The sequence below is a fragment of the Tachypleus tridentatus genome, chromosome 2 (genome assembly GCF_004210375.1).
Source record: "Tachypleus tridentatus isolate NWPU-2018 chromosome 2, ASM421037v1, whole genome shotgun sequence".
Classification (NCBI taxonomy): Eukaryota; Metazoa; Arthropoda; class Merostomata; order Xiphosura; family Limulidae; genus Tachypleus; species Tachypleus tridentatus.
The window spans coordinates 74,231,823-74,259,265 of record NC_134826.1 but is presented as its reverse complement, the minus strand read 5'-3'; the positions used below and the strand labels follow the sequence as shown (position 1 = coordinate 74,259,265).

Here is a 27,443-nt window from a genome sequence, read left to right as displayed (position 1 = left end):
CACACGCACCTTACAATCTAAATGCGCAGGTGTAAGCAAAGAGCGGATGTAAATGTACTTTATAGTAGGTATTTTGTACTACAACAAATTAAAAACTTGTTAAATTTTTAAAAGGTCTAACGTTAGGTCGTAAAATAATATTGTAAGTTTATTTACTGATAGTAAGTACAGTAAAATTTAGCCATAACTGAACTAAAGGTAGTAACCAAATGTTTTAACAGCAAATTTTTGTGGATCTCTACTAATAATGAATACATATAACGAAAGGGAATTGATCAAATATGCCTTTCCAGAATAGTCACAATGATGATATAATCATTATTTGTTTCATACATTTGGAATGTACCAATAAGGTTGACCCCATTCACATCTATTCATATTACATACCCAAATATAAAAGTTTAACCTGACAGGATACAGAGCAAGAAATATGGTAGCTAAAGCATCAAGAATCATATCACTGAATAACGTATATTACGGCCCTAAACGGTGAAAACAACAACACAAGCGCAAAACAATAAAAATGTCTATGAAATCACTTATAATCACGAGCGCTTGTTGGACGTGCTGTTACGTTCACTATTTACTCGGTTAACTATTGTTAAAGTCAACAGGTATCGCTAAACGACATGCTTTTTAACTTCTAAATTTTGAAGTCAACAATAACGTCCCCATGTAATCGCTTAACCTTAGCGGTTACCGATTGGAAACTAAACATTTTTGTCGACTCAAAAGCAACTCATTTTCTAGCGATACAAGATCGCAGACATATCGCTGTGCCACTGGGAGCGCTGAAGAGAAAAGCGTATACTTTACAATATTGAAGTTTTTACAGATATATTGTCTTTTACTTTATTTGAGGATCTTGGAACGAATGATATATAGAGTTTATCAGTTTTGCAACTTTTGTTTTAATCTTTTTGGTAACTCAGTATCCTCCGTTGTTTATGAGCCATTTGTTAGAAGTAAGTACTTCTTACGAACACATTTTAATTTTTTGTATGCATGTATATAGAGTTACAAAACGGCTCAAAACATTTGTAAAGAATCTTCAACTAATCTAAGTAGCTCAAAACAAGACAATGCAAAAAATTAAAGTATAATACAGAAGTTCAGCTTGTGTCAATTTTGTTATTCTTTTTAAAAACAAAATGGAATCCTCAACAGCCGCGGCAATCAAAATCATTTTAGGCAGAATTAGAGTGAATTAATCTATAAAGATCTCCCTCCCATCGCTTTTATTAGTTATATTTTTGTGAGCGAGCAATACCAATCATGCGGCGCTCGTATATGCGATTTGAATTTTTTACTCAGCAGGACCCCTACGAATTTACCCTCAAATTGAAATTATTTTAAGCAGAATTAAAGTAAATTAATCTCTGAAATCCTGGGTATGGTTAAATATATCAATCGAAAGGGTTTGGCTAAAACTATAATTAGATCTCAAATTGGTCAAGAAATAGCAGAGCTTTGAATTAAATGTTTCTACTTTAAAAATTGAACCAATTCTATGAGCCGTTATGTCGCAGCTTAAAAGCCTGTTTTAGCCAAATCAATTGCTGTTTGTTTTTATATAGAGAATAATTGAAGTATATAGACCGAATTAAAAAACAACAAAATTTTATGTAGCAACAAGTTTACAGAGAAGAGATTATAACTCCTTTATCGGCCCTTTTAGCCATAAAAAACTGCTGCTACATCTATGGAGTCAGTTACCATAGAAACATGGTAATATAAGACTTAAGACAAAATATTTTTATATCATCATCCATTTCAATATTGGTAGACAACAGAGTTATAAAAAAAAGGTTGTGTTTTGTCTTATTATGGAGAAAGCTCCACCTCCAAAATCGGATCCTTGCCGCTACATTACCGTTTCATTAATATATGTAGGGTTTTTGTCATCTTCTTTTTATGTATAATTAATTTTTTTATATATATTTCACGATATTATATGTAAAATGTATTCATGATGACTCAAGTCCCAGTTATATGTATGTTTATATAGAAGAAAACTGAATTATAAAATAAATCTATGTGGCAATGTACCATACCTTTAGCTTCTTAAAAGGTAAGCATCCATGTTTGCATTATATATATATATATATATTTGTTTTTGGTAGTACCGGTACCGAACATTGGACCCACGGTTCTGCACACTAAATACTAAACAACTAAAATGAAAGTTAACTGGATCAGTTCCTTAATTACATTTTTAAAAAGTACACAAAAATAAAACAAATAAAACACTAAAAATAAATATCAAATTGAAGAAAAACGCCTTTATTTAGGCTTGTTTTGCTTGAATTTTGTGCCAACCAAGTCCAGGGCTACCTGCTCTAGCATACTCCTTTTGAAGTTACGGTTTGTTTGTATTTTGAATTTCGCGCAAAACTACACGAGGGCTGTCTGCGCTATCTGTCTCTAATTTAGTAGTGTAAAACTAAACGGAAAGCAGCTAGTTATAATCACCCACCGCCAACTCTTTTACCAAAGAATAGTGGGATTAATCGTCACATTATAATAACAGCTGAAAGAGTGAGCATATTTGGTGTAATGAGATTTCGAACCCACGAGCCAAGCGCCCTAGCCACGTGGTCATACCAGGTATAAAGTTACGGAATAGTAAAGAAGGCATCCAATTACCTTCTCCCCCGAATCCGTGTGCTATTCTAACTTAATACTGGTGTTTAATCGTCATTCTTATAACGCACCCACGTCTCCAGTGTCGCACTTATGTAAGGGCTCAGCTCCAGGGGTCTTAATGGGGCCCATTGATAATTTTATTCTACATAAAATTACACGGAATGTGGTGCCCACAAAACCTTAAATTCGCCACTGCACATCTCCAACTAAATAAACAGCGCTGTGAAAATCTAGACTATTATCGCCAATAAGCTTATGACAAGATTTTGGGTGTCTACGTGTTGTTTTTTCTTTTTCTCATATAAGGGCATTTTGATTAGGGGTACTTGCGCAGTCCCCAAAGTGTTTTGTTTCAAGAGTATATTAAACCAAAATTAACAGTAACAAATATTTCGGTTTCTTGCTGCTCAAGTTTTGTAACCTACAGAGTACACAATTCTTTTTGTGATTTATAGTACGTGCACGTTTTATTGACGTGAGGGCAAACTAAATTACAACGTTAAGCGTTTTTCAATGTGACATCATTTTAGTATCTACTGACTAACTGACAGACACACTACTGTATTATAGCCTTATACTTTATTAAAAACACTTTTATTACTTGTTTGTAACATACGATGATCCTCTTTTAATTTTATTTCTTGTCATACCGCTGTTTCTGATCTTATCGGAAAGAATTGAGCATTTAGTTTAAATGCAACGTAAACATTTTGTAATCGGAATAATCAATAAAGAATTGTAAAATAAACTCTGGTTACAACTGTTGGAAGAATTAATGTTGATATCAACAAGATGTCATTATCGTCTGAACAACAGAATTAGTAACTGTAGATTACTTATATATTGTTACTAATTTTGTGATCCCAAAATATCATCTAGGTGGCTGACTGTACCAAGCAACAAATAAACCTTGCTAGATAGATCGTATTTCTGAGCAGTTCCAACTAGTTTCAAATTTTCGCCATCTTGCGGAACAATGACTGTAAACATTTCTTCCTATCTTCTCGACTATACGGCAAAAAAAATCTGAAGTTAACTAAACTGCAACATTAGAAATACTGTGAAATAGCAGAATCATATAAACATGTTTATAGACTGGTAATCTATTTAGCCAGTTGGTTGTACCTGTGTGTGTGTGTGTGTGGTCTTCTGAAATTTCAGCTCCAATACTTACTTGTATTACCTGTTCATCTTACAGAAATAAAAAAAACATAACAAAAAACTACACAAATGTAATGAATATGTTACAGTATTCCTTCACGATGTCTCGAGAATTATTTTAAAAACATAAAAACTGAGGAACAAATGAAAGATCGTAATATGTACTAGAAAACAGTTATGTAAATGCAGTTTTTCTTATGGTAAAGTCACCTCGGGCTATCTGGTGTGCTTACCGAGGGGAATCGAACCCCTGATATTAATCGATGCAAATCCGAAGACTTACCGCTCTCCAAGCGGAGGACTGTAAATGCAGTCACATAGATCTGAGTGATTTGTGGATTGTACTGATCGATTATACTGTAACAAATTTAATACTATATATTTAAATATCTATGTTTGTTTCAGTTTAATATATATTTAGAAATGCACATAACTTACAGTGTCAAATGTGTATTGCGAAAATCTGGTCTGTTCTCTACAGCTGGATATAACGAATTTGCTTATTGTACTGTTTAAAAGATTTCCTATTATGGATTTATTTTAATGTGCGTTTATATATTTCGAACATCATGAACCATTTAACTTCAGTGAATTTAGTTCAGACATCAGTATACGAGGACATCATATATTTTCGTCGGAGAAAAGTCAGCTTGATAACGGCGTGAGTAAAGCCATTAAGTGTTATAATATCAACACAGAATTAATTCGCTCATCGTGAAACGTCGATAAAATATTCACTTTCAAGTCGGATAGAAGAGTCATTATTGTTTGTAAAACTTTCGTCTATAAATAATTATTTGTAGCAACCGTTATTATAAATTGTATTGTTGTTTGTATATTAAAATATATTTTGTGTTAAGAAGGAAAATTGTATCAATCTCGTTGGCATATATCATACATTTGATACATATCGTATTCAATCAATTTCTAAATTAAAATTACAAATTTAACTCAGTTCAAGCTGTTTGAAATCGTTATAAAATATATAAAATAATACACAACATAATAAATTGGAGACTCGTCCGACATAAATTATAATGCGTACGTAACAATAATAAAGTGTGGGCTCGTCTAGGATAAGTTATAATACATGACAGCAGTCATCAGTGGATTATTCTCAAACAGTTTTTATTGTAAAGGTACACAATAGGTTTCTTGTTCACTTAGGAATTCAAACTCTATTTTAGCTGTGATTTTTTTTAACTTATCGCTGTCCCACCTGGAAAGATTCAGTGCAGACAAATTTTCAACTTGTTCTGGACTCTTTTTTAAGTTATTTTCGAACTAACCTATGTTTAATTTAAAAGGCATCTTCAAATACAACAACTTCGGAATTACATTTTGTAATTCTAAACTGTTGTAAACTACAATGTATCACAAATTAAATTCCTAACAACCTGAACATACGACTAATATCATTCCAGGCCTAATTATTATTTCAGGTTCTCTGCAGAATTTAAACATGCCAAGGGCAGGGATTTGAACTTGTAACCCTCGCATTGCAACTCAAGCATCCTAACCACCTGGCCATGTCAGGTGCACGCCAAAAATCCTTGATATTAGCTTCCAAACTTATTTTTAAGGTGGCACTAGTACCAGGACTTACTTGAGCTGCCTTATCATTTTTTAAGTTCACATGTACTTTTTTTTTTCGTTCTCAAAAACAGGTCCACTTCACTCAACTGAACACCTTTTCAATTTTTTCAATTATACCCTGAATAAAACTTTATCTTTTGAAAACTGCATTAATTAAACAGTATTTTTCAATTTACCAACAATGTTCCAAGTTATAATTTCTATTTACATCAACACTTTCACTGCCAGGTTTAGTTTTAGGTACAAAGTTCTAATAATAACAATATTTTTTTATTTTTGTGTGTGTAAATAATCAATTTGCACTCAGTTAACCATTGCACTAATTTAATTGTGCATCTACTCAACAGCACATTTACTTAATATTGTAATTTTAAACTAAAACAGAGATTATATAATGTGCTCATGGTAATCCTATAAAGTTTGCACACATTTACCCAAGGGAGTGAAAGAGTTAAGCACTGAAAACTCAGACTGTGCTCTGAAACTTTGATAACACTCAACACTGAAATAATAACACATGGTTTGAATAAATATATTTGTTAACACAGAGTAAATTCAAATAATTCATTATCTTTTTTCTTATTTAAAACAAATTATTATTTTTCATATAGTTTACTTAATTGGCACAAATTATTCAAGTGCATAAAACTCATCATGGTAGGAAGATTACAGTTTTTAACCCTTTATCAAGTACATCTTATAAATGTCTTCAGACACAGTATAGCTCTTCAAGGACCAAACTGATCCATGTCCACTCTATCTCAAGTAATGATTATTAATTTTTAAAAATGAGACGTGTTAATCCTTTCCATGTAGATGCTGATTGATTTATTATTTCTTATTAAGTATAAAGCTACAAAATGGGCTATTTGTGCTCTGCCCACCATGGATATCAAAACCTGATTTCTAGCAGTGAGAATCCTCAGATATATTACTGTGCCACTGGGGGGTGTTGGCAGATGCTGAAAAACAGACTAAAACTGTATTACAACACATTAGCTTGTCTTTACAGCTACACAGTTGTGAATGAAATTATGCTTTAAGGCTTAGAAGTGTTCTTTAGCTTCCTAGACATGATAGTTCTGTTGCTTTCTGCTCATGTTAGTTCTGTTGCCTCCTAACCATATTAGTTTTCATGTGTGAACAGGAGTGGAAAAGCTAAAGAAATTAGAGATCAAAATTTAAATTATTAAAATTAAATAGAAATCTCAGAAGTTATGTATGATAACCAAACATTCTATAAATGTGTACTTCACAAATTATCACCATAAAACTGATGACTGTTTCAACCTGCGACCCAATAACCAACCACAGATGAAAAAAAAAAGACTTCATACAACTGTACTGGTCAGCTGAAGAAGTACATTCCTATTTCATGCTAACAAATAACGATATTTTATAATAATCAGTTAGAAGCAATCACAACTAAACATTCTTAGAAATACAGGAGTAAATACTGGGGAATGATGACATTTAATAGAGACAAATTACTTACATGAGAATCACAGTTTAGTAGTAGCTTATCTTTATATGTGTTTCTGAACATGCATGAGGCAACAGTCTAGATTTATACTTAATTTATTAATAACTAAGTAAATCAACCACAATTATTTTTTAATGAGTATCAATACATTTACAAGGTACTTTTATGGGAACAGGAAAATATATTGGCAAGCATTATTTACAAGTTATTGACAGCAGATATTAAGGTATCTGCTTTACTCTAACATTAAACACTTTCTGCTTAAAAGACTGGATATGATATGGCTAGAATGTCTGTAATTTACAGTCTGAAGTTGGAAGTGTTTTGTAGACAGTGGTGAAGCCAAAGATAAGAATAGTCTGGCTGTGTGCTTGGCCAATGCTCAAGCTAAAATTGATAAATTCTCTACCAGTTAAGGAACTGAAGCACATAAGTCTGTTTCAGTAGAAGTGATGCAAGTGAAAACAAATAATCAAGGAGCTGATGAAATCATGCATTATTACACAGTTAAGTTCATCACTGAAATTATAAGATAAATGCTGCATATACAAAAAATGGATAATTTGGTTAGTTGTTTATAAAATACTGCTATACTTATGTAATAACACACAAACCAATGCTAGAATATTATGCATTTCATTGGCCATAGTCACAGGCAAGTTCTGAATACTTACTTGCAATAGGGATCAGACCACAGTGCTATATGCAATGTGAGCATACCCTGGTGGTACTCACCAGGCAACTTTAAAGGCTTGCCTATGTCACTGTTTATACACACACACACACACATATATATATATATATATATACCATTTTTTTTTCTGATATAGATAAAAACTCTATAGCATTACATGATCATAAAGCCAGACAAAAAGTTACTTTCCGACCAGCGCTCTGTTTGACTTCTAAACTAGAAGTATAATGTTATATTGAATTCTCTTTTAAAATAATATTAATAACCTTGATTAATTACGTTTTTATTTATTAAAACATTTCTAAATCTCTCATAACACAATAACAAAATCATATTATTAAAATAGGCTAGAGTACTTTCCATCTTGGAAAATCAAAGAAACGTATTTACGTGTGTAGATCGTAGAAAATAATCCAGTGTTCTTTCTCTTCTGAACAGAGAATCCAAGAAATTTTGACATTGTTCTCTTATTATGAATCTCCTAATTTCCAGTGATAACCTTGAGTTAAATGTCACAAGAACTAAATTCACACACACACATAGTCCTACCTCTCAACCAGAGACTTGCAATGTACATACCATAAAGTCTTCTCTATCTTATCTATGAGATAACAAGAATAAAAAATACAAAAAGTCATCTCAATAACTTGTGAAGTTTGTCATTAAATCTGAAATTTATAGACTGGTTTCTCTCACAGTTATTGATGAATCAGTGACATAGTTTCTTTGATTAGTCTGATGTCACTATTCATGGAAGATATTCCATGTGATCTGGTGAGAGGGCTTCATCTCCTATATGATGAGAAGACAGCAGAGGGTCATTATTTATGGGAGGCATGTCATCCATTATTATATCATCATACTGGCCAAAATTAGGACATGGGCTTGCACTCTGTAGAGAACCTAGCCCAGAACTTGGACTAGGAGCAGGGCTAACTTGCGATTCTTGCTTGACATTCAATCCTAGCAAGCCCATGTCCAGTGTAGACAAATGGTTCCTCTTGTCAAGATGGGAATACACATTGACAGTTCCTGGATTATTGATAAGCAATGTTGGTGGCAGAGGATCCTGTTTAATAAGAGAGTTGAGGTCCTCTTGTTTTGATGGCTGCCAAGTGGATTCTGCGACATGCACACCGTGAGAACGTAGCTGAATCTCTAGTTCCTAACATGTGAAAGAATAAAATAAATTTAAACTGAACAGACATAACAGTGAACTTCCACCAGTTTATATTTACTTAACTTTGATATGTAAGAAAATGTTCTTCTCAATCTATTAAGAGTGTTTTCAGACCATTTTTTCTCCTTTTCACAAGTTATCATACAAAACCATATACTTAAGCCTTGTACACTTTGTAACTTATCAGTTTTTCTCAGCTGGTGCTGTTTTATTTTGGGTATTTACATAATATTATCTTAGGCATGCAAACTATGATTCAACTAAATATATCTATATATTATTATTACAAACATTTGTACAATATTAGTATTAATACATAGTTAGAGTAAAAATACACATACCACCTATCACTTAGTCTAAAAAAAACAACAACATATCAAGTAATTAAATATTATATTGAAATGTGATTTCCTGAGATTACTAACTATTTGTTTCAATATAATAATTAGCTTTCTTTATTTGTTTTAGTACACAGCTAAAATCTGGAATCTATGCAATCTGTCCACTGAAACGAATGGAATCCTATATTTCAATCTTGTAAAGTCCATAAACTTACCGCTAACCATACTTATCTTAGCTTACTTATGGTCATTTTACAGAACACCTCAGAACAATTATTTACTACATAGTTCAGTCATTATTTCAGAGAGAGCAAACCTATATTCTGTTTGATAATAAAGGGAGTCATGACTTTAACAAGAACAAACCTGTATTCTGTCTGATAACAATGAGGGCTAAGACTTCAATGAGAACAAACCTGTATTCTGTCTGATAACAACATAGGCTCAGACTTCAACAAGAACAAATCTGTATTCTGTGAGGACTAAGGCTTCAATAAGAACAAACCTGTATTCTGTCTGATAACAACAGAAGCTGAGACTTAAATAAGAACAAATCTGTATTCTGTGCGATAACAATGGGAGCTAAGACTTCAATAAGAATAGACCTGTATTCTGTCTAATAACAAGGAGGGCTAAGACTTCAAAAGAACAAACCTGTATTCTGTGTGATAACAATGGGAGCTAAGACTTCAATAAGAAGAAATCTGTATTCTGTGTGATAACAATGGGAGCTAAGACTTCAAAAGAACAAACCTGTATTCTGTGTGATAACAATGGGAGCTAAGACTTCAAAAGAACAAACCTGTATTCTGTGTGATAACAATGGGAGCTAAGACTTCAAAAGAACAAACCTGTATTCTGTCTGATAACAACAGAAGCTGAGACTTCAATAAGAACAAACCTGTATTCTGCCTGATAACCACATAAACTAAGACTTCAATAAGAACAAACCTGTATTCTGAGAAGAAGCTTCCTGTTCTGCTGCTCCAGCAGTTTCTGTTTTTGTTCCATTTGAGGGATTTTGCAAACTTCTTTTTTCAAACAGCGCAGGTAATCCACAGTTGCCTTGAGAATTGTACCTTTATTTTGTCGGAGGTCTCGAACCAAATCAAAATGCCTGAAACCACAATACCCGAGATTCAGCAAATGTTACTGTGATAAAAAATAACAAATATGAACTAAAAAAAGGTGCATGAAAAGTCTTCCAATTGAAAAATCTGAATAGCTTGAAAGTTTCAATCATTTATGTACATGTAACAGTTTTTGTTTTACTATACACCACCTATAAATCTTGTATCCTCCCACCTGAAGGTCATTAAATTCTAACAGTTAAAAGAGAAATCAATTTTTAAAAAGTCATGACAACACTTCTAACTAAAACTAGTTTAATTAAAATTAAATCAGCAATAAGTACTCAGGTTAGTTTTTATTTCACTTAATAACCAGGTTTCATCCAACCAAGCAAAAGAAGAAAAAAAAAGAGGTGCAAGTCGGTAAATTCGTCACCAGGAGGAGCATCCCCTCCTTCCAATGTCATATTCTTGACAAACCACTTTTACAGTGACATGTTTTCCCATCGACTACCAGACAACAATGGTATTAACCCTTAAACAGCAGGAATGTTGTAGATAGCATCATCAATGGATGATGCCTGCCATTTAAGGGTCAATTAACCTGTTCAGTGCTGTAGACAAGATAACCCGTCCAAGCCGATCGGTAACACAGTGCCACGGACGAGTTATTGTTTCATGTTTTGTACATATTTCTTCATTTTGTGTACTACTATAAGTTTGGATTAGAGAAAAAATAGTATTTGTTGCTTATTTCCTTTGTTTTAAAAATTACTCAATTTTGCTGAAAAAACATGGTATAGTAGCTGCCATAGCAGCTGAATTACTTGGCAGTCAACAGCTTAACACTTGGTCTTTCACTGTGTAGCCTTACCCACTGCAAACCAATGCTGTTAGCTACCTCTAGCATAGTCCTTGCAGGGTTTTTGGAAAAACAGTTCCAAATTTCTGAGAACATGAAATTGAAATCAACATTTATATTGCTAAAAAGTCAAGAAAAACACTTATTTGGAAATAATGTAGCTGTATAATTTTCAATCAAGACAGCTGGTGCAATAACTTAAAAATTAAAAACAGGATAAACATTTAAAATGAATAATAAAGATTTTTTATTTGGTTGACAGCAAAAATTAAAAGTCTCTCCATGTTTCAGTACCTGACAATGAAAAAGCATAGCTACCAGAACATGTAGTTTCTTAATTTTGGACAACAAATATTTTAGCCAAATTGATCAAATAATATTCTTAATTTGCATTTTAAATGTTGATTTAATTTTTAACTTTATACTCTTCATGTGTTTTACTCTGGGGCAAATTACTCACGGGTCATTGTTTTTTGGTAGAAGGGTTCCAAGCTCTTTGATTCGATCATTGATGTTGAACCTCCGACGTCTTTCAACTGTCCAACAAAAACAAGTTTTAAGAAATGCGGTACAGAAAAATAAACCTTATTTTTACGAAAAATAACACTGAAGCAATAAAATTTATGTAAAAATAATGTAATCCTACCAAACATTCATGTAAAATGTGAACTCATGTAACTTTAATCTCTCAGACATGTACTAATTTTGCAAATCTGGTATAACACAGTGAAATGAAAAAAAAAGTTACACATTTTGATAATTTAAAGAAGGCTGTTATGAAGGTTCCAGCCTCTTAAATTATTGTTATTTTTGCACACAATGATTTTTTCAAGCAAATGAATGGAACAGCAAGTAGAGACCACTTAATATTCCTCATGGCCTCTGTATTTCATCATGCTTGTTAAATGTAACAATGTCTTTATCACTTCATCATATCATAGTTTATTACCTAAGTACAACCATATATACTTTTTATGGTACTCTAATACAACAGTAATGAGCAAAATGCTACAATTATAGTAAAAATAAAATGTCATATGTAGCAAGCAAATCTTTTGTCTCTAATATTTTTTTAACTTGAGAAATAAAAACTTAGTGACACAAAGCTACACAATCTGTGCTTTGATCATCACAAGTATTAAAACCCATTTCTTTCAATCAATATAAGCCTTCAGATCACTTCTGAACTACTGGGAGCTGAGCCAATGAAACATCAACATTAAAACAAGCAAAGTTAATTGTTGTTATTTAAATTATTTTAAAAGCAATAGTTATGGCAAGTGTTGTTAAATAACTCTATGAATCACATATTGTGTATGTAGTTTAATTGTTGTTCTAGGGTTTTGTAATATTGTTTATATCATTTTACTCACAGCTTCTGAGACGTTCTCATTATGTGAATATTGTTGTCACAAGAAGGCTTGATATTTCTAGCCCTCTAGTGAGACAACAATACAGATACACAGGAAAAGGAAGCAAGTTAACAAGAGTTAAATCAAGTTAGGGAAAGCAAGTGAAAGTGAGAAAAAAAGGAAGTTAGACTGTGTGATTTCCAGTTTAGCTGTAATTGGTAATTTCTAAAGTGAAAGTTTCATTGTTTGTATTGTAACAACATAGATAAAGAATAATTTGTCTTGTCAGTGGGGTTCTAAAGTAACTGAACCAGCCTGTGCAGACTTTTAACAAAAAGACAAATTATTTAAGGTTCTAGATCAACTGGGTAAACAAAAGTGTAACAAATTTTTTGTAGATACGTCTGACTTGTTTTGAATACACATTATTTTAAAACAAGTGTTTACTGTTAATATTTAATTGCTAACAAGTCAAAGGAAGCTACTGTAAAAATTCTGGCCCCCATAAAACATGACAGTGTTAAATATTTATAAACACACACACACATTCATAGATATATTAGCACAGAGATAATTTTGTTAAAAATCATCTTGCTTAAAAATGTAATTTTCTTTGATAAAATAGCTTCTCAGGCTTAGAACAATAAAACTTCTATGTTTGTTAGGACTTACAGAAAGTAAGGATGTGTAAAATAATGCATCACAGAATAAGCTACAATTATTACACTGTCTGCCTTAAGGTGATTAAAACAACCAATCAATGTACACTTTATGATACCAGTGTACACTGAATATATAATTATATAATGTTTCAAACATAGCTAAAATTCACAGTGTACAACCAATATACTAACTCATATTATGGTTATCTTTTTTCTGCCTGTCTTTCACCAATGCATGCAAATGGTCATTAACCACTGATAATGGTTCTTCCTTAATGTGTGTATCAGATGGGCAAGATTTTGATGAATTGGCTTGTTCAACAGGAAACAGGTCGAGTATATTTGCAGCTCCAGGTATCTATGAAAGTACAAATTGGTCAAACATACAAAATTTCTTCACCTTTCTAACTTGGTACTTCAGTTCAAGTAACTTCTATTTAAAAGCTGTTCATCTGTACAGCTATTATTAACAGCGCAGTTCATTTGGATTAAAGTGTAAATAATTTATTATTTTAAACCTTTTTATTTCTTTTATAATTAAATATGGAATACACTTTTCTGATTATGAATATACGATACATTTCTATCTCATGTTAATACTATTCTGAATTTTTTTTTTGGGGGGGGGTATACATGCAGCTTTCACGTAATATGTGGTCAAGAAATCTGTTAAGTTTGTTTCCAATTGCCTTTGTTCTTTTATTCCCGAGAGGGCATTACTGCTATACTGCACTTTGTTTAAAGCTCTTAACAGCTGTTTAAAATCAATGATAACTTAGATTATATCTAGAGGTTACAACCTCATCTGCATTGTAATGAGAATAGCCAGTCACGTGACTAAAACTAGTCACTCTGAGTGAATGAAACATTTTTTGCAACCTGAGACACATTAAATCAAGACAATATAGAACAAGGCACAAACAATTAACAAAGTTTAATAAAACCAATGAGACATTCCGTATAGCGAGTAAAGTACACACACACACTATGTTGGAATTTAGTGTTATAATATATCTAGTATACTTTGTATATCCAGTCTCACTATTCAACATAATATTATGACTTAATCACTAAAATATTTTGAATTATTTTCTAATAAGTATTCCAGTCAAATTTCCTGTTAACTTGTGGACCCATCTCAATATTCTAAAGTAAATTCAGTTTAACCTTGACATATCCTCACATAGAGTTATGCTGGCTCTTTACAAGTTTTATAGCAACCAAGTACATATGAATTAACCTATATAATATTTAAAATGCATATATATGCACAATTATAAATACCCTTTTAAATATCACAAAAACCATGATAAAGCTGCACTGTAATTAAAAAAATGTAATGAAGAAAACAATGCACACAGAATGAGACAGTTAAGTACCTTACTTCAAATCTAAATCATTTCAGTACAACTCAGACTCACTAATATATGTCCCTAAAACTACTGGAGGGGGGGGGGTCATAACCAACTTATGAACTGCCGACAATGTTGAAAGCCCAATTACTTTTTATCTTTGTGCGGAGGAGGCATCTTTTGTTGTTATACCACTGTCCAGAGTTATAGATGCAATGATAATTTCAAGTATTATATTTTACCAACAGCCATTCAATAAGTTTGTAGTTTTCTTGAGGAGCTTATATAAAATTGAAACTGGTTACTGAGACAATAATAGACACAAAATATGCAATTTCACAAGACAAACCAAGAAAAGATCAAAACTAGTTGGAATGATTGTAGACTAATACTAAACTGTGATTATTTATCTTAACCATTATTTAACAAATGTATGTGTGTGTGTGTGCATCCATTTGTAACTGCTGGTTTGTTTATTTTTGAATTTCGTGCAAAGCTACACGAGGGCTATCTGCACTAGCCATCGCTAATTTAGCAATGTAAGACTAGAGGGAAGGGTAAGCTAGTCATCACCACCCACTGCCAACATTGGGCTACTCTTTTATCAACGAATAGTGGGATTGACCATCACATTATAACTCTCCCACGGATGAAAGGGCAAGCATGTTTGGTGCAACGGGCATTTGAACCCACAACCCTCATATTATGAGTCAAATGCCTTAACCAACCTGGCCATGCAAGTCCTCGTAACTGCTGGACTAATTGTCATCAAATCTGGCAAATGCTATTAGCCCCCTTCCAGAGTGACTTTGAGGTCTGGCACTTGAATATGCAAGTTAATCAACAACTTTTAGACAATAAACGTAATTCTTCCAACATATTGTTTCTGAATTACAAAATTCTTTGTTAAAATTTTATTTATTTTGTTTTTTCTTTTAAAATGATAAGAGATACAAATCCACTACCACAGTTTTGATTCCTGTATATTCAGAAGCATATTTTGCTTATGTAAACTGAATATTTTTAATGGCTTCTCAAGTTAATTTTTTTTTAATAAACATCATGTTTAACTCTACTGCAGCTTTCTTTCTAACACATTAATCTTCAAAAATCTATCCTCTAATTTAACCTGTCAGACTCACCCATTACATGTTAAGAAGAAATTCCTTCAATATGCTTGCCATTCTACAACTGAATTAAAATTGTTCAACTACACAGAAGCCATTCAATAATCCAGCTTCTGATAAATCATCTAGATAAAAATTAAATTATTTTCATAAAACTAGACCACTTAATCTTACATCAAAATGTAAATTAAAACGTTTTTGTCAAAAATGTGTGCTTAAAACATTTACATTTCCTATTCTCTTTCTTGCATCTTATAAGGTAACAGCTTATGAAGTAAAGAATCATACAAGACTGTTAAAAGAAATTACATTCTGATGAATAAAGCATGCTCATTAATGCAATAAACTTGTAGATACAGCTCAGGCAAAGTATTGAAAAGTTGGTGATTCATTATTCTGACACAGGAAGTATACCTGATATTTCTGAATACAATTTATTCATTAAATGGTGGCTAATACTAATACCTACAATTGTTGGAAGATTGAGAGAAGGTTGTAAGTCAAGAAGATCTTCCCCCATCACTTCAGTTCCTAGGTTACTAAAATCATCCCAGAATTCTTCCAACTGAGACAAACAAAACAAAAAATGAGCGTATTCAAAATGAATATCAGAAGCTACAAAATGGGGAACATATTTGCATTTTGTTTCTAGCAATAAAAATATCCATTAATATTCCAACACTGAGGAATAGGTTTGAAAAAACAAGATAGTTATTGTTTTAACATCTTTAAGCAACCTCATTATTTAACAACTGAATATTTTTAAATTACTAAGGGAATCTATTAGAAAAGGATTTTGTTAAATAATCCAGTTTCTTTTGCACAAAATTCTAAAAATTAATTTTATTTTTCTTTTAGAACAAACATTCATTTCTTCTTAACATTTGAATAAAATATAACATTTTGATATGCCAAAACTACAGTTTTTAATTATTTCTGTAACATGACATTTTTAGAAATAAATGTATGAATGACATTAATTTTCATTGATAAGCCTAAAACTGTTAGTCCTTTTTTTTAAATAAGTATTACAGTTTCTACCAATCAATTAAGTTTTAAAACAAGTTAAATTGCACAACTAGGCTAATCTTAAAGTTCTGTCTTTATAAAAAAATTTATAATTGCATTTATGTTTTCTATTAATTTGAGTCTGGCCAAACAATAATAATCATAAGACCCATAACAAAACACTCATTGGACTACTGATTGTTATAACACTATATTATTTTTGTTGCAAGTTTTAATTTCAAACAAAAAATGTATCATAATATTCTTTTATCCCATTTGGCTTCCCCCACTCTACAGTTTGGTGAGCCTGGCATGAATTGAGAACAAGGGGCCTGCCTACTAGCAAGCACCAATAGATTAATTCTTTACTTGAATTGGTAGAACACTCACATGGGTGTGAGAGATCTCAGGTTTGAACCTGGGCTAAGGAAATCAAATCTAATGTATTCCTGTCAAAAAAAGATCTAGTTGTATTAAACAAAAAAGTAAAGCCATGTATTCTAGGCTATTAAAAATAAAATCTGAAGCCCTGAAAATGTGTCAATCAAAATACATTTGCCTTTTCTGTTTCTGGTGTATGATATCATGACATTCCTTGGAAGTTTCACTTCTCCAAGTATCATACACCTGGATAGAAAAAAAAAAGAGAGAGACAGAAGTGAAAGATAACATGATACTGGCCACAGTATCAATAACAGACTGCCATAACCCATACAACAGCAAGTGAAACCCAAGAAACCTGATCATAGTAAACAAGAAACACAATGTAGGTGCTATCCCCTCCCACCTCTCCTTATGGCATGTTTTAAAATTTCATGCAAAGATACTCACGTATTTGTGTTAGTTGTCCTTAAGTTTGAAGCCATATAGTTGAGACAACGTAGCTAGCGAACAACATAACCCACTACCAACTTTCAGGCTACTTTAATACGTTAGCAGGATTTAACTATCACTCATATAACTCAAAGTTAAAAATGTGAACTCAATACATTCAAGGTCAAGAACTCGTTATAAATGTTTTCTTAAATATTATTATTACCAAGAAATTTCACTTTGAAAATTATTTTATAGTAACTTGTTTCTAGTGATGTTACTCTAAACACACTCAACAAATTTAAAATTACTTAAATACGAAACTTCTAGGTTCTTTCGTCAAACTGCAACAAACCAACTAACCACGTACGGCCTTCACGTCTGTCTACTCGTATACGTCGCTAACAAGTGTTCGAATAAAAACGTAATTTCTTATCTTTTGACAATCGGACTTCACTTCTTCCAACTACAAGGTCTGCTAAACAAGGCAGTGTATCTTTCTCAAATAAGCTGCAATGTCGTGTTAGATTCTTGTTGTTTTTTTTGTTTAGTTTTTTGAGTAGAGCTACAGGGAAAGCTAACTATCTGATTTTGAAGTCATAAACTTGTGGGAAGGCAACTAATCATCCATCCCCACCCACCTTCACTTCTTGAGCTACTTTCGTTAGACAGCATAGTAGGATTTTACAATTATTATTTTAACGTATCTATCAACACTTCTTGGGCTACTCCTGTTGCCCCAACGTGTGGAGTTTTTTTTTTTTTTTTCGTTTTTGTTTTGCAGCATAACAGCATGTCGATATACACCCTTGTACAAATTAATTGAAACAAATGGTCGTTTTACAATATTTTCAGCATGGCGGCTGGAGTAGGCTCGCTGGACCCGCTGATTTCCTTTAATGGTCATTTTTTCACACAGACGGCGTCATTAACTATGTTTTGCAGTACGGTCGATCTATTTTTGGGATATATAACGAAATTTTGAGGAATATTACGTCATTCGAAATTGCTTTAGAAGGGCAAGGATACCAGTCAAAAAACAACTTCTTACCAACTCAATGAAGAATAAACAGTATCAATGGGGTCTGATATACAAGAACTGGATGCAAGAACAATAGAGGAAGGCGGTATTCAGTGACGAAACTCATTTCTTCATACAGGGTCAAAGAAGTCTGCATGTTTGCAGATCTCCAGGTGAGAAACTTCGACAATCTCGCATCAATCAGTTCGTAAAACATCCCTTGAAGAAGATGTTTTGGGGCTTTTTCAGCTACTATGGCGTCGGAGGCTTACATGTCGTAGAAGGTATGATGCGAGGACCACAGTACATTGAAGTTTTGTAGAGAAGAGTCGTTCCAGAATTGAAAAAGAGATTTTCAGATGGATCTGACATTTTTCAGCAAGATCTGGCTCCGTGCCACACATCGAAACTTGTGAAGAATTTTATGACAACAACGCGAATAAAGGTGCTGAACTGGCCTGGAAACTCTCCGAACTTAAATCCTATTGAAAATCTTTGGGCGATTTGTAAAGAAAAACTTTAGGGAAAAGACTGTACTACGAAAGATAAGCAAATTGAGGACATAATTGAGGTGTGGTACCGCGATCCAAAAATTAGTGAAGATTGCAGTCAACTCGTGGACTCAATGTCAAAGCGGATTAATGATCTTCCGAAAAATAAAGGCGGCCATATCATGTATTAATGTGTGAGTAATTTTTGGATTCTCAGAAATAAAATGCAAAAAATTAAAAAAATCGTAATTTTCCGTCTTGTTTCAATTAATTTGCACAAGAGTGTAGTTTCAGAGTAATAAGTTCACAGTGATTACCTGTTGTCCAAAAGTACTCACTTTCGAACTACCAAATGGCACTTTAGCAAAAACCGATTTTCCCAAATTCACCAGAACTTGTATTTATTATAATCCATGAACTTTTAAGTGTGAACATATTCTAAGTTTCTAACAAAATTATTGAGGTACTTTAGACATTTGTATTTTATGGACATGCTTCTAAGACTGGCTTTCATTGTCCCTAATTCTGAATTATTAACTACAAAAAAGGAAAAAGTCAGCGTCACTCTATCAACTACCATCCCCGCTAATATTTTGACTGTCACCCTTATAATGTGCCCACAGCTTGAAATGCAGGAAATATTTTATGGTATCATACGGTGCTTGAAGGTTATAGCTAGTGTTTGTGTGTTACATAATTTAGGTATATTCTATCATTTATTGAATTATCAGTATTGGTTAGGATGTTTCAAATATCTAGCCTTGTGATTACAAATTTGTTACAGACACTTTTCCGCATTATTAACTTAATATGTGTATTTTAGGATTAACCTAAATCTCCTCAGCTAAACGAACCTCGTGAGATATTTGGTTTACGGCCGAAAATTTCTTAAACTGCAAGAACGTCCAATTTATGAAACAATACAAATATAATGTTTATAAGTAAGTTTGTTTGTTTTTTAATTTCGCCCAAATCTACACGAGATCCAGCTACTCCAGCCGTTCCTTATGTGACAGTTTAAGAATAGAGGAAAGACAGCTAGCTAGTCATCACCACCCATCGCAACTCTCGTTCTACGCTTTTACCTGCGAATAATGGGATTGACCGTCACATTATAACGTCGACTGAAAAGGCGAGCATATTTTGGTGTGACGGGGATTCAAACTCTCGACTCTCAGATTACAAGTTGATCGTTCGCTAATTACACGGCCATGTAGGACCGATTTTTTCTAAAAAAAAAGTAATAAATTTTTTTAATAAACTAAGGATGAAATATGGATGGTTTGTTTGTTTTGAATTTCACGCAAAGCTACTCGAGGGCTATCTGTGGTAGCCGTCCCTAATTTAGCAGTGTAAGACTAGAGGGAAGGCAGCTAGTCATCACCACCCACCGCCAACTCTTGGGCTACTCTTTTAGCAAGGAATAGTGGGATTGACCGTAACATTATAACAACCCCACAGCTGAAAGGGCGAGCATGTTTGGTGCGACCGGGATTCGAACCTGCGACTCTCGGATTACGAGTCGAACGCTTGGCCATGCCGGGCCCAATATGGATGGCAATGCCAAAAACTTACAGGATTAAAGTACACAAAATCATATAAACACCCCTACACAAGAAGCCAAATCTTTCCAAGAAAACCGTTATTCTCTAGATAGGATTCTGTAGGATTCTGGTATATAACCACACGTAGCGACAAATACACTTTGGTTTAATTTATTAGTAGTATTATACTGTTGTTGTTTGAAACCAACACTTATTTATAGACGTTTGATAATTACATACTTTACTGCATGCAGATAAAACTTATCAAATAACATACACACATAATTCACCACATGTAAACCCACATTTACTTGACAATATGTACGCATAATTCACCACATGTAAACCCACGTTTACTAGACAATATGTACACATAATTCACCACATGTAAATCCACATTTACTAGACAATGTGTAAACATAATTCACCACATGTAAACCCACATTTACTAGATAGTATGTACATATAATTCACCACCTGTAAAACCACTTCACAAGACAATATATACATATATAGTCCTACAATAACTGGTCAATATATATAAATATAACTACAGATATAGTCCTGCACTTGCTGGTCAATATATAGATATAACTACGTAGCCTCAAGCTTTAGGTACACACATCAACACGCGCAAGTTATCAGACAACTCACATACATGTTGCACACTTACATTATACAAAAATATACCCACTTTGGAGAGTGTTATTCACATAGATTCCACGGTTTTAAAAAAGGCACAGATACCATTGTAAAAGGTGAGTTGTAATAGGGACAGAAGAAATACGGATAAAATACCAATACACGTGGTCCTGAGTGTTACTTACACTTTTACTACACGTGGTTTTAAGTGTTACTACTTTCTCAACACGAAGGTGTGACGACACACGTTCTCAGACAGCCAATCAGGACACAAGAGCAAACGTGAATAAATTAAACGTAAGTCAGGGGCAAAAGAACAAATAATAATGTTTTAGCTTCCTACCATTCATTTAAATGAACAAACGCTTTCATTGTACAAGCCTAAGTTTCAATGGTAACGAAGTGATTGATAGTCGCGTTCCTCTCTGTTTATATATATTCGTCACGAGTCCATACAATCAGTGAAACTAATAAATAATTTTTCTTTTATTCCCAAGTATAACAACATTACAGATACAATATTATTCCATATTAGCCACTTCTGCAAGTAAGAGGTTATGAATGTTTCTTCTAGAGTTCCGAATGTTCTGGAACATAGTATATTCGAAACGTACTGACTTGTTTCTATTATGGTTCACTGCCGGTAGAGCTCGCGTTTAGAGTAATCATGAGTCATTTTGGGTATTTGTTTGTAGATGCTTTGTTTGTTTGTTTGTTTTGAATTTCGCGCAAAGCTACATGAGGGCGACCTGCGTTAGCCGTTTCCTAATTTAGCAGTATAAGACAAGGCAACTGGTCAATTCTTGAGCTACTTTTTTACTAACAAATAGTGGAGTTGACCACGACTAAAAGGGTGAACATGTTTGGTGTGACAAGGATTCGAACCCGTGCCTCTCAAAATACGAGTTTGGCCGTGTCAGAACAAACTGTAAATGCAAAGAACTAGCATACAATAGGGTGAAATAACTCATTTTCTGTGTGTATGTGACCCGTGTTAATTAGACCCCTGTAACAAAGAAGGGACCTACAAGTGATTTGGTGTAAACAAATCTAAAATAAGTGTTAGCAATCCGACGTAGTGCATAACGATAATTCTAGGGTTAAATTATTAATGTAGTGGAATGTACAAGTCAATACACACTGCACATTAATTCAACAAATTGCTGCTAAACTAAATTAAATCGCAACAGATGTTTGCCATCTAAGTGATCCAAGCTTATCCTTGACCTCGAATCAGTGTAAATAACCTACAACCTTAGAACCTTAGACCCTGGCCTCACCAAATGTTAGTCACATGTAATATAATAACTTCTATGGTTAGAGATTACAACATACTACCTGTTAAAAAACACTGTGCTAGCACAGACACGAAACGTGTTTTAGACAAGTTTTGTTGTTTATATTTGGCTTAGAAACAATCTGTTTCGGTAAAGGCAAAGATACAAGGTCGGATCTGTTTCGGTTAAGGCAAGGATATAAGGTTCGAAACCTGAGCCGATAATGATAGCTTATATAAAGTCTTCATTTCAAAACTTGAAATTTAAGACGATAGGCCTAGCGTGCTTTCCACCAAGGCGTTATAAATGCAAAACAATCGGCACAGAAAGGCAATGAAAGCCAGTTATAATTTACGTATTTTCCTCGAAAGGGGGCCGATGGCGGCCTGAAGGAGGCACCAGTTTCACCCACATTTGTCAGTCAGTAGACACTGAAATAAAGTAACATAAGAGACATTTAATGCTGCACTTTGTACTGTTGTGATTTCAGTAAAACATACGCTTGCCATGATTCGCGAGAAGAATTATGCACTCTAGAGGCTACAACACAGTATGACATATGGAATCCAAATAAAAATATTTATTACTCTGAATTTTAGTTTTATTTACTCTTGGAACAGAACACGTTCTGCAGAAATACATCTAATATATAATACATACATTGTGTGTGCGCCAGAAGTTATTTTACGTGACCTAAGAGTGTTAAAATTATGGAACTGGCATGAAAAAACAACAACAAAAGAACATAAACTTAATACAGTTTTGAGTGTTCGTTGTTGGATGGTGATTGTGAGGTGGATGAGGGATGCTGTACTAAATGTTGGGTGGTGATTGTGAGGTGGATGAAGGATGCTGTACTAAAGCTAGTGATGCTAACCCTTCCTAATTTTAAATTGATACACCACCAACCCTTTGGGCTTCTCTAATGTAACAGTGAAATTTGACTCTCACTCTAACAAAGCACCCACGACTCGAAAATTAGAAATGGATTTTCTTTCTTTTTTTCTTTTGTGCAAGGAGACGTAGACACTCGAATTTATAAGAAATGAATTTGTAGTTTGGTTCATGCCATTACGGGTAGAAGCGCCCGAACCAGATCCTCTGGTATTTTCAAATGTGTTAATATCTTGTTGCACAGCAGTGATTTGTATATCAAAATGTCACTACATTCTCGGGCACGTTAAGACATGTTCTCGTATCTTGGTAAAGTGTGCTCTTCGATATGATCCACTAATTTTCTTGATTCTGTAGAACGCTAAGAACATTTTATATGTACAGACTAGATGTAATTATGTAGGTTCCCTGAGAGTGTTCTGTTTCAAAAGTAAATAAACCAAAATTCAGAGTAACAAATGATTTTATTTCTTGCTCATCAAGTTCGTACGTCATGTTGTGTCGTAGCAATTCTTCTCGTTAAGCGTTCTTTATGTGACGTCATTTTATTGTCTACTGACTGACAGACAACACACTACTCTAAAATAGTGCAAGGTGTTAAAACAAATGGCCGTTCGAGCAATTTCATTTACCTGTTCTGTCTCTAAACGCAAATTAGTTCCTCATCCTGATGATGGGTATGAGAAAAAGTGGAAGTTTTATTGGCGGATGAATGTTGCACACACACACACACACAAAAGTCTTACGTTGCCTGTAAGTTTGGTTGTTTGTTTTTGAATTTCGCACAAAGCTACTCAAGGGCTATCTGTGCTAGCCGTCCCTAATTTAGCAGTGTAAGACTAGAGGGAAGGCAGCTAGTCATCACCACCCATCGCCAACTCTTGGGCTACTCTTTTAGCAACGAATAGTGGGATTGACCGTCACATTATAACGCCCTCATGGCGAGTATGTTTGGCGCGACGGGGATGCGAACCCGCGACCCTCAGATTACGAGTCGCACGCCTTAACGCGCTTGGCCATGCCGGGCCCATTGCCAATAAGAGTGGAGCAGTGTGGTTCCATAAACACTAAAAAAAAATTCCTTAAAAAAATTCGTTAGAATACAGAACTTTTAATTTTCCAATTTACGTGCGTTTGCAGCTACATTTTAAAAATATCACTAATAACGATTACAGTTACAAAGAGTAAATAAATATCAAATTCAATGTAACCCTATCGCTACAGACAGACCTGTTTCCAGGTTAGTATAACTGTTGTAAAACACAAAGCTACACTCTTCTCCCAACAGGTAATGAAACCCTGTGTCTAGTGTTATTAATCTACATACTTACAGCTGTGCTACTAAGTGGATAAAGATTTGTTTGGTTCGAATTTCGAGCATAGCTTCGCGAGGGCTATCCACGCTAGCAGTCCATAATTTAGCGCTGATAAACCATACTGAAAGCAGCTAGTCAACATCGCCCACAGCCAACTCTTGGGCTACTCTTTTACAAACCAATAATGGGATTGGCCGTAACATCACAAAGTACCTAACGAGTGAAAAAGAGAGCATGTTTGTGTGAAGGGGATTCAAACCCCTGACTCCATGGGTCAAGATGAAAGGAAGTCCGTCAGTGCAATATGAAACTCAGATGCAGTTCGTGGGTCTTTATAAAAAAACGTATATTAAAGGAAAAGCCCTCAGTAGAACCTTCGTATGTCTGCGGTCTTACACAGCTAGAGATCGGATTTCGATACCTTTGTGTAACTTTGTGCTTTATATCAAACCAATGAAATGAAAGGTCATGTTTGATTCATTAATCGATCCACGCAGGATAGGAAATCAGCAGTACCCATCTTATTGTTTCTCATAGTTTCTTACAAGTCTACAACAGGACGGACGCTCGTTTATTATTTGTTTAATAATCAACACAACTACGTGGTATTTTACAGCTATAAAATAACGGATCTCAGCGGTAGCAATTACGCCTAAGAACAAACTGTATCGAAACAACGAATTTTGTTAGAATTAAAATGCCACTAATACGTTAATGTTTGGTAAATGGCCACATAAGAGATTCCTAGGGTTCAATTATTTGGAATTATTGGTGAGAGGTAAAGTAGACAGTCAGTAGCAGCTGTGGTCATAATGACTTTTGTCCAGCTCTCTTAATCCAATAACAGGACTGATCGGTCCTTTGAATACAAAAACTGAATTGACTGTCACTTCTATAATGCGCTTATAACTAAATATACTGAGTGCGTGTTCAACAGTATCTTAATCTAGGTATCGAACCCTGGACTTTTTGATGTTTAGACCACACACTAATCATTACGTCATGTCTGGCTCGTAGATTTTGTTATAACGTTTACTATTCACCGGTTTAATTTTATTTGTATATATATATATTTTTAAATCGTTGTATGAACAACAACAACATTACCTCCAACATTTTTCGGTCAATTAATCGTAGAGACATGTTTCCTTTCTTTAAACGTATGTGGTACCAATTTAGTTACACCTTCTAGCCCAGAAAAGAATAACATATGCTAGTTAATAAAAGGTGTAGTAACTTCTGTACATGGTGTGTGACGTATTTGTTTTCCTCTGTCTACAAGTTTTTAGGTATGCCTTTATTTGTATATCGTTATCTATTCTCATCCTTATGCAAGCTTCTGTTACACTGGAATTCTAAGGACAGACAGCGATACAATAATGACCTGACCCGTTACACACACACACTACTACAATAATTGGATTAACAGAAAAGGAAGTGATAATGCAATGGTCTAAAACCATTAAAAACACACATTGGAATTCTGAGGAGATACAGTGATACAACTGGCTATCTGCTCTGCTTTGTAATAACCACAATATCAAGACTAAACCTTTAACGTTATAAGTTCCCAAGCTCACTCCAAGACGGGTGTGTGGGGGAAGGGGTAATCCTATATGAATATCATGAAAACAAAGTTTTCCAGCAGAATAAAGGTTGCTGTCCTTTATTTAGATTAACGAACTGACGCTGAAAGCAATACATAGCCATCGAAACTGGAGACATGTCCCCCACTTCCAATACACGGGGGTCAGCAACCATTTTGCCTTCTCCATAGATTTCAGTAGGCTTTTTCCCACCACGGGTTGGGTTTTTGATACATAATAAACTTAACAAATACAAATAAAAAGTTATAGTCTTATAAGACGAATTTTACAGCTGATGTCCATAAAGCCGAGGAGATAAAACAAAGAGGTTAAAGTCAACCAACAGAAGGTCACGGAACTTGTTAAACTACTTGTTTTCATATTAATCTCGCTTGCATTTCCCTTCTGATTTATACAACTATAACTGCCATTGATCACAGATACACACACGTTACTGCCTCCAGTACAATATATATTAAATGTCCGCTTCGACACCATGGTTTCTTGTTGATATGGGCATTTCAACGAATATCCACGTTGAAATGTGAAGTGATTTTACTGTATGTGCGTGTGTTTTAAGGGGGGTAAGTTTGTTGAATCCTTCGTTTATATTAGATTATCGATAAACTGTTTCAGTTGATGATAGATTATCTCTACTGTATCAATAAACTGTTTCAGTTGATAATGCAGGGTGTTCGGAAAGTCACTGTGCAGTTTTGTAATAATATTTTATTCAGCCTATTTCAAGCCATCAACTGATAGCGGTGTTTAGAAACAAAATAAAAAGGATCCAGGCCTGTATTGATGCCAACGGGGGTCACTTTCAACATTGTTTATAATTGCCATTCATATTTACCTCCTGTATTCTATATTGAAACATGTCTGTTAATAAATATATAAGTGCACAGTGACTTTTCGAACACCCTGTATATTATCTCTACTGTAATCATAAACTGTTTACTTACAACGAAGCTCTGTGATAATCACGATGATTACCAGGAACTGGTAATCCAAGACTGTAAGTCGTAACGTAAGTTGGTTAACAGTGGAGTGTGTGGCTCTGAATACCGACGCCCCTTGTCACGAAGACCAATGGTTAGTTGTCCAAAATCCAGAAAAAAGGCGGGCGCTTTATATAAGGGGCCCGGCATGGCCAGGTGGGTTAAGGCGTTCGACTCGTAATCTGAGGGTCGCGGGTTCCAATCCCCGTCACACCAAACATGCTCGCCCTCTCAGATGTGGGGGCGTTATAATGTTGCGGTCAATCCCACTATTCGTTGGTAAAAGAGTAGCCCAACAGTTGGTGGTGGGTGGTGATGTCTTAC

At 34.1% G+C, this 27,443-nt stretch overlaps 1 protein-coding gene across 1 annotated transcript in view; it reads right to left on the bottom strand.

The window, feature by feature from the left end:
* Positions 1–4,912: 4,912 nt before the first annotated feature.
* Positions 4,913–27,443, bottom strand: part of LOC143244239 (microphthalmia-associated transcription factor-like) — a 46,641-nt gene continuing 24,110 nt past the window's right edge. Inside the window, exons 4-8 of the mRNA XM_076488548.1 lie at positions 15,996–16,091; positions 13,240–13,405; positions 11,494–11,569; positions 10,053–10,218; positions 4,913–8,745 (exon numbers count right to left, since the gene is read on the bottom strand). Of these exons, the coding sequence (XP_076344663.1) occupies positions 8,329–8,745; positions 10,053–10,218; positions 11,494–11,569; positions 13,240–13,405; positions 15,996–16,091 (921 nt within the window). The 3' untranslated portion in view covers positions 4,913–8,328. The remainder of the gene's footprint in view (positions 8,746–10,052; positions 10,219–11,493; positions 11,570–13,239; positions 13,406–15,995; positions 16,092–27,443) is intronic.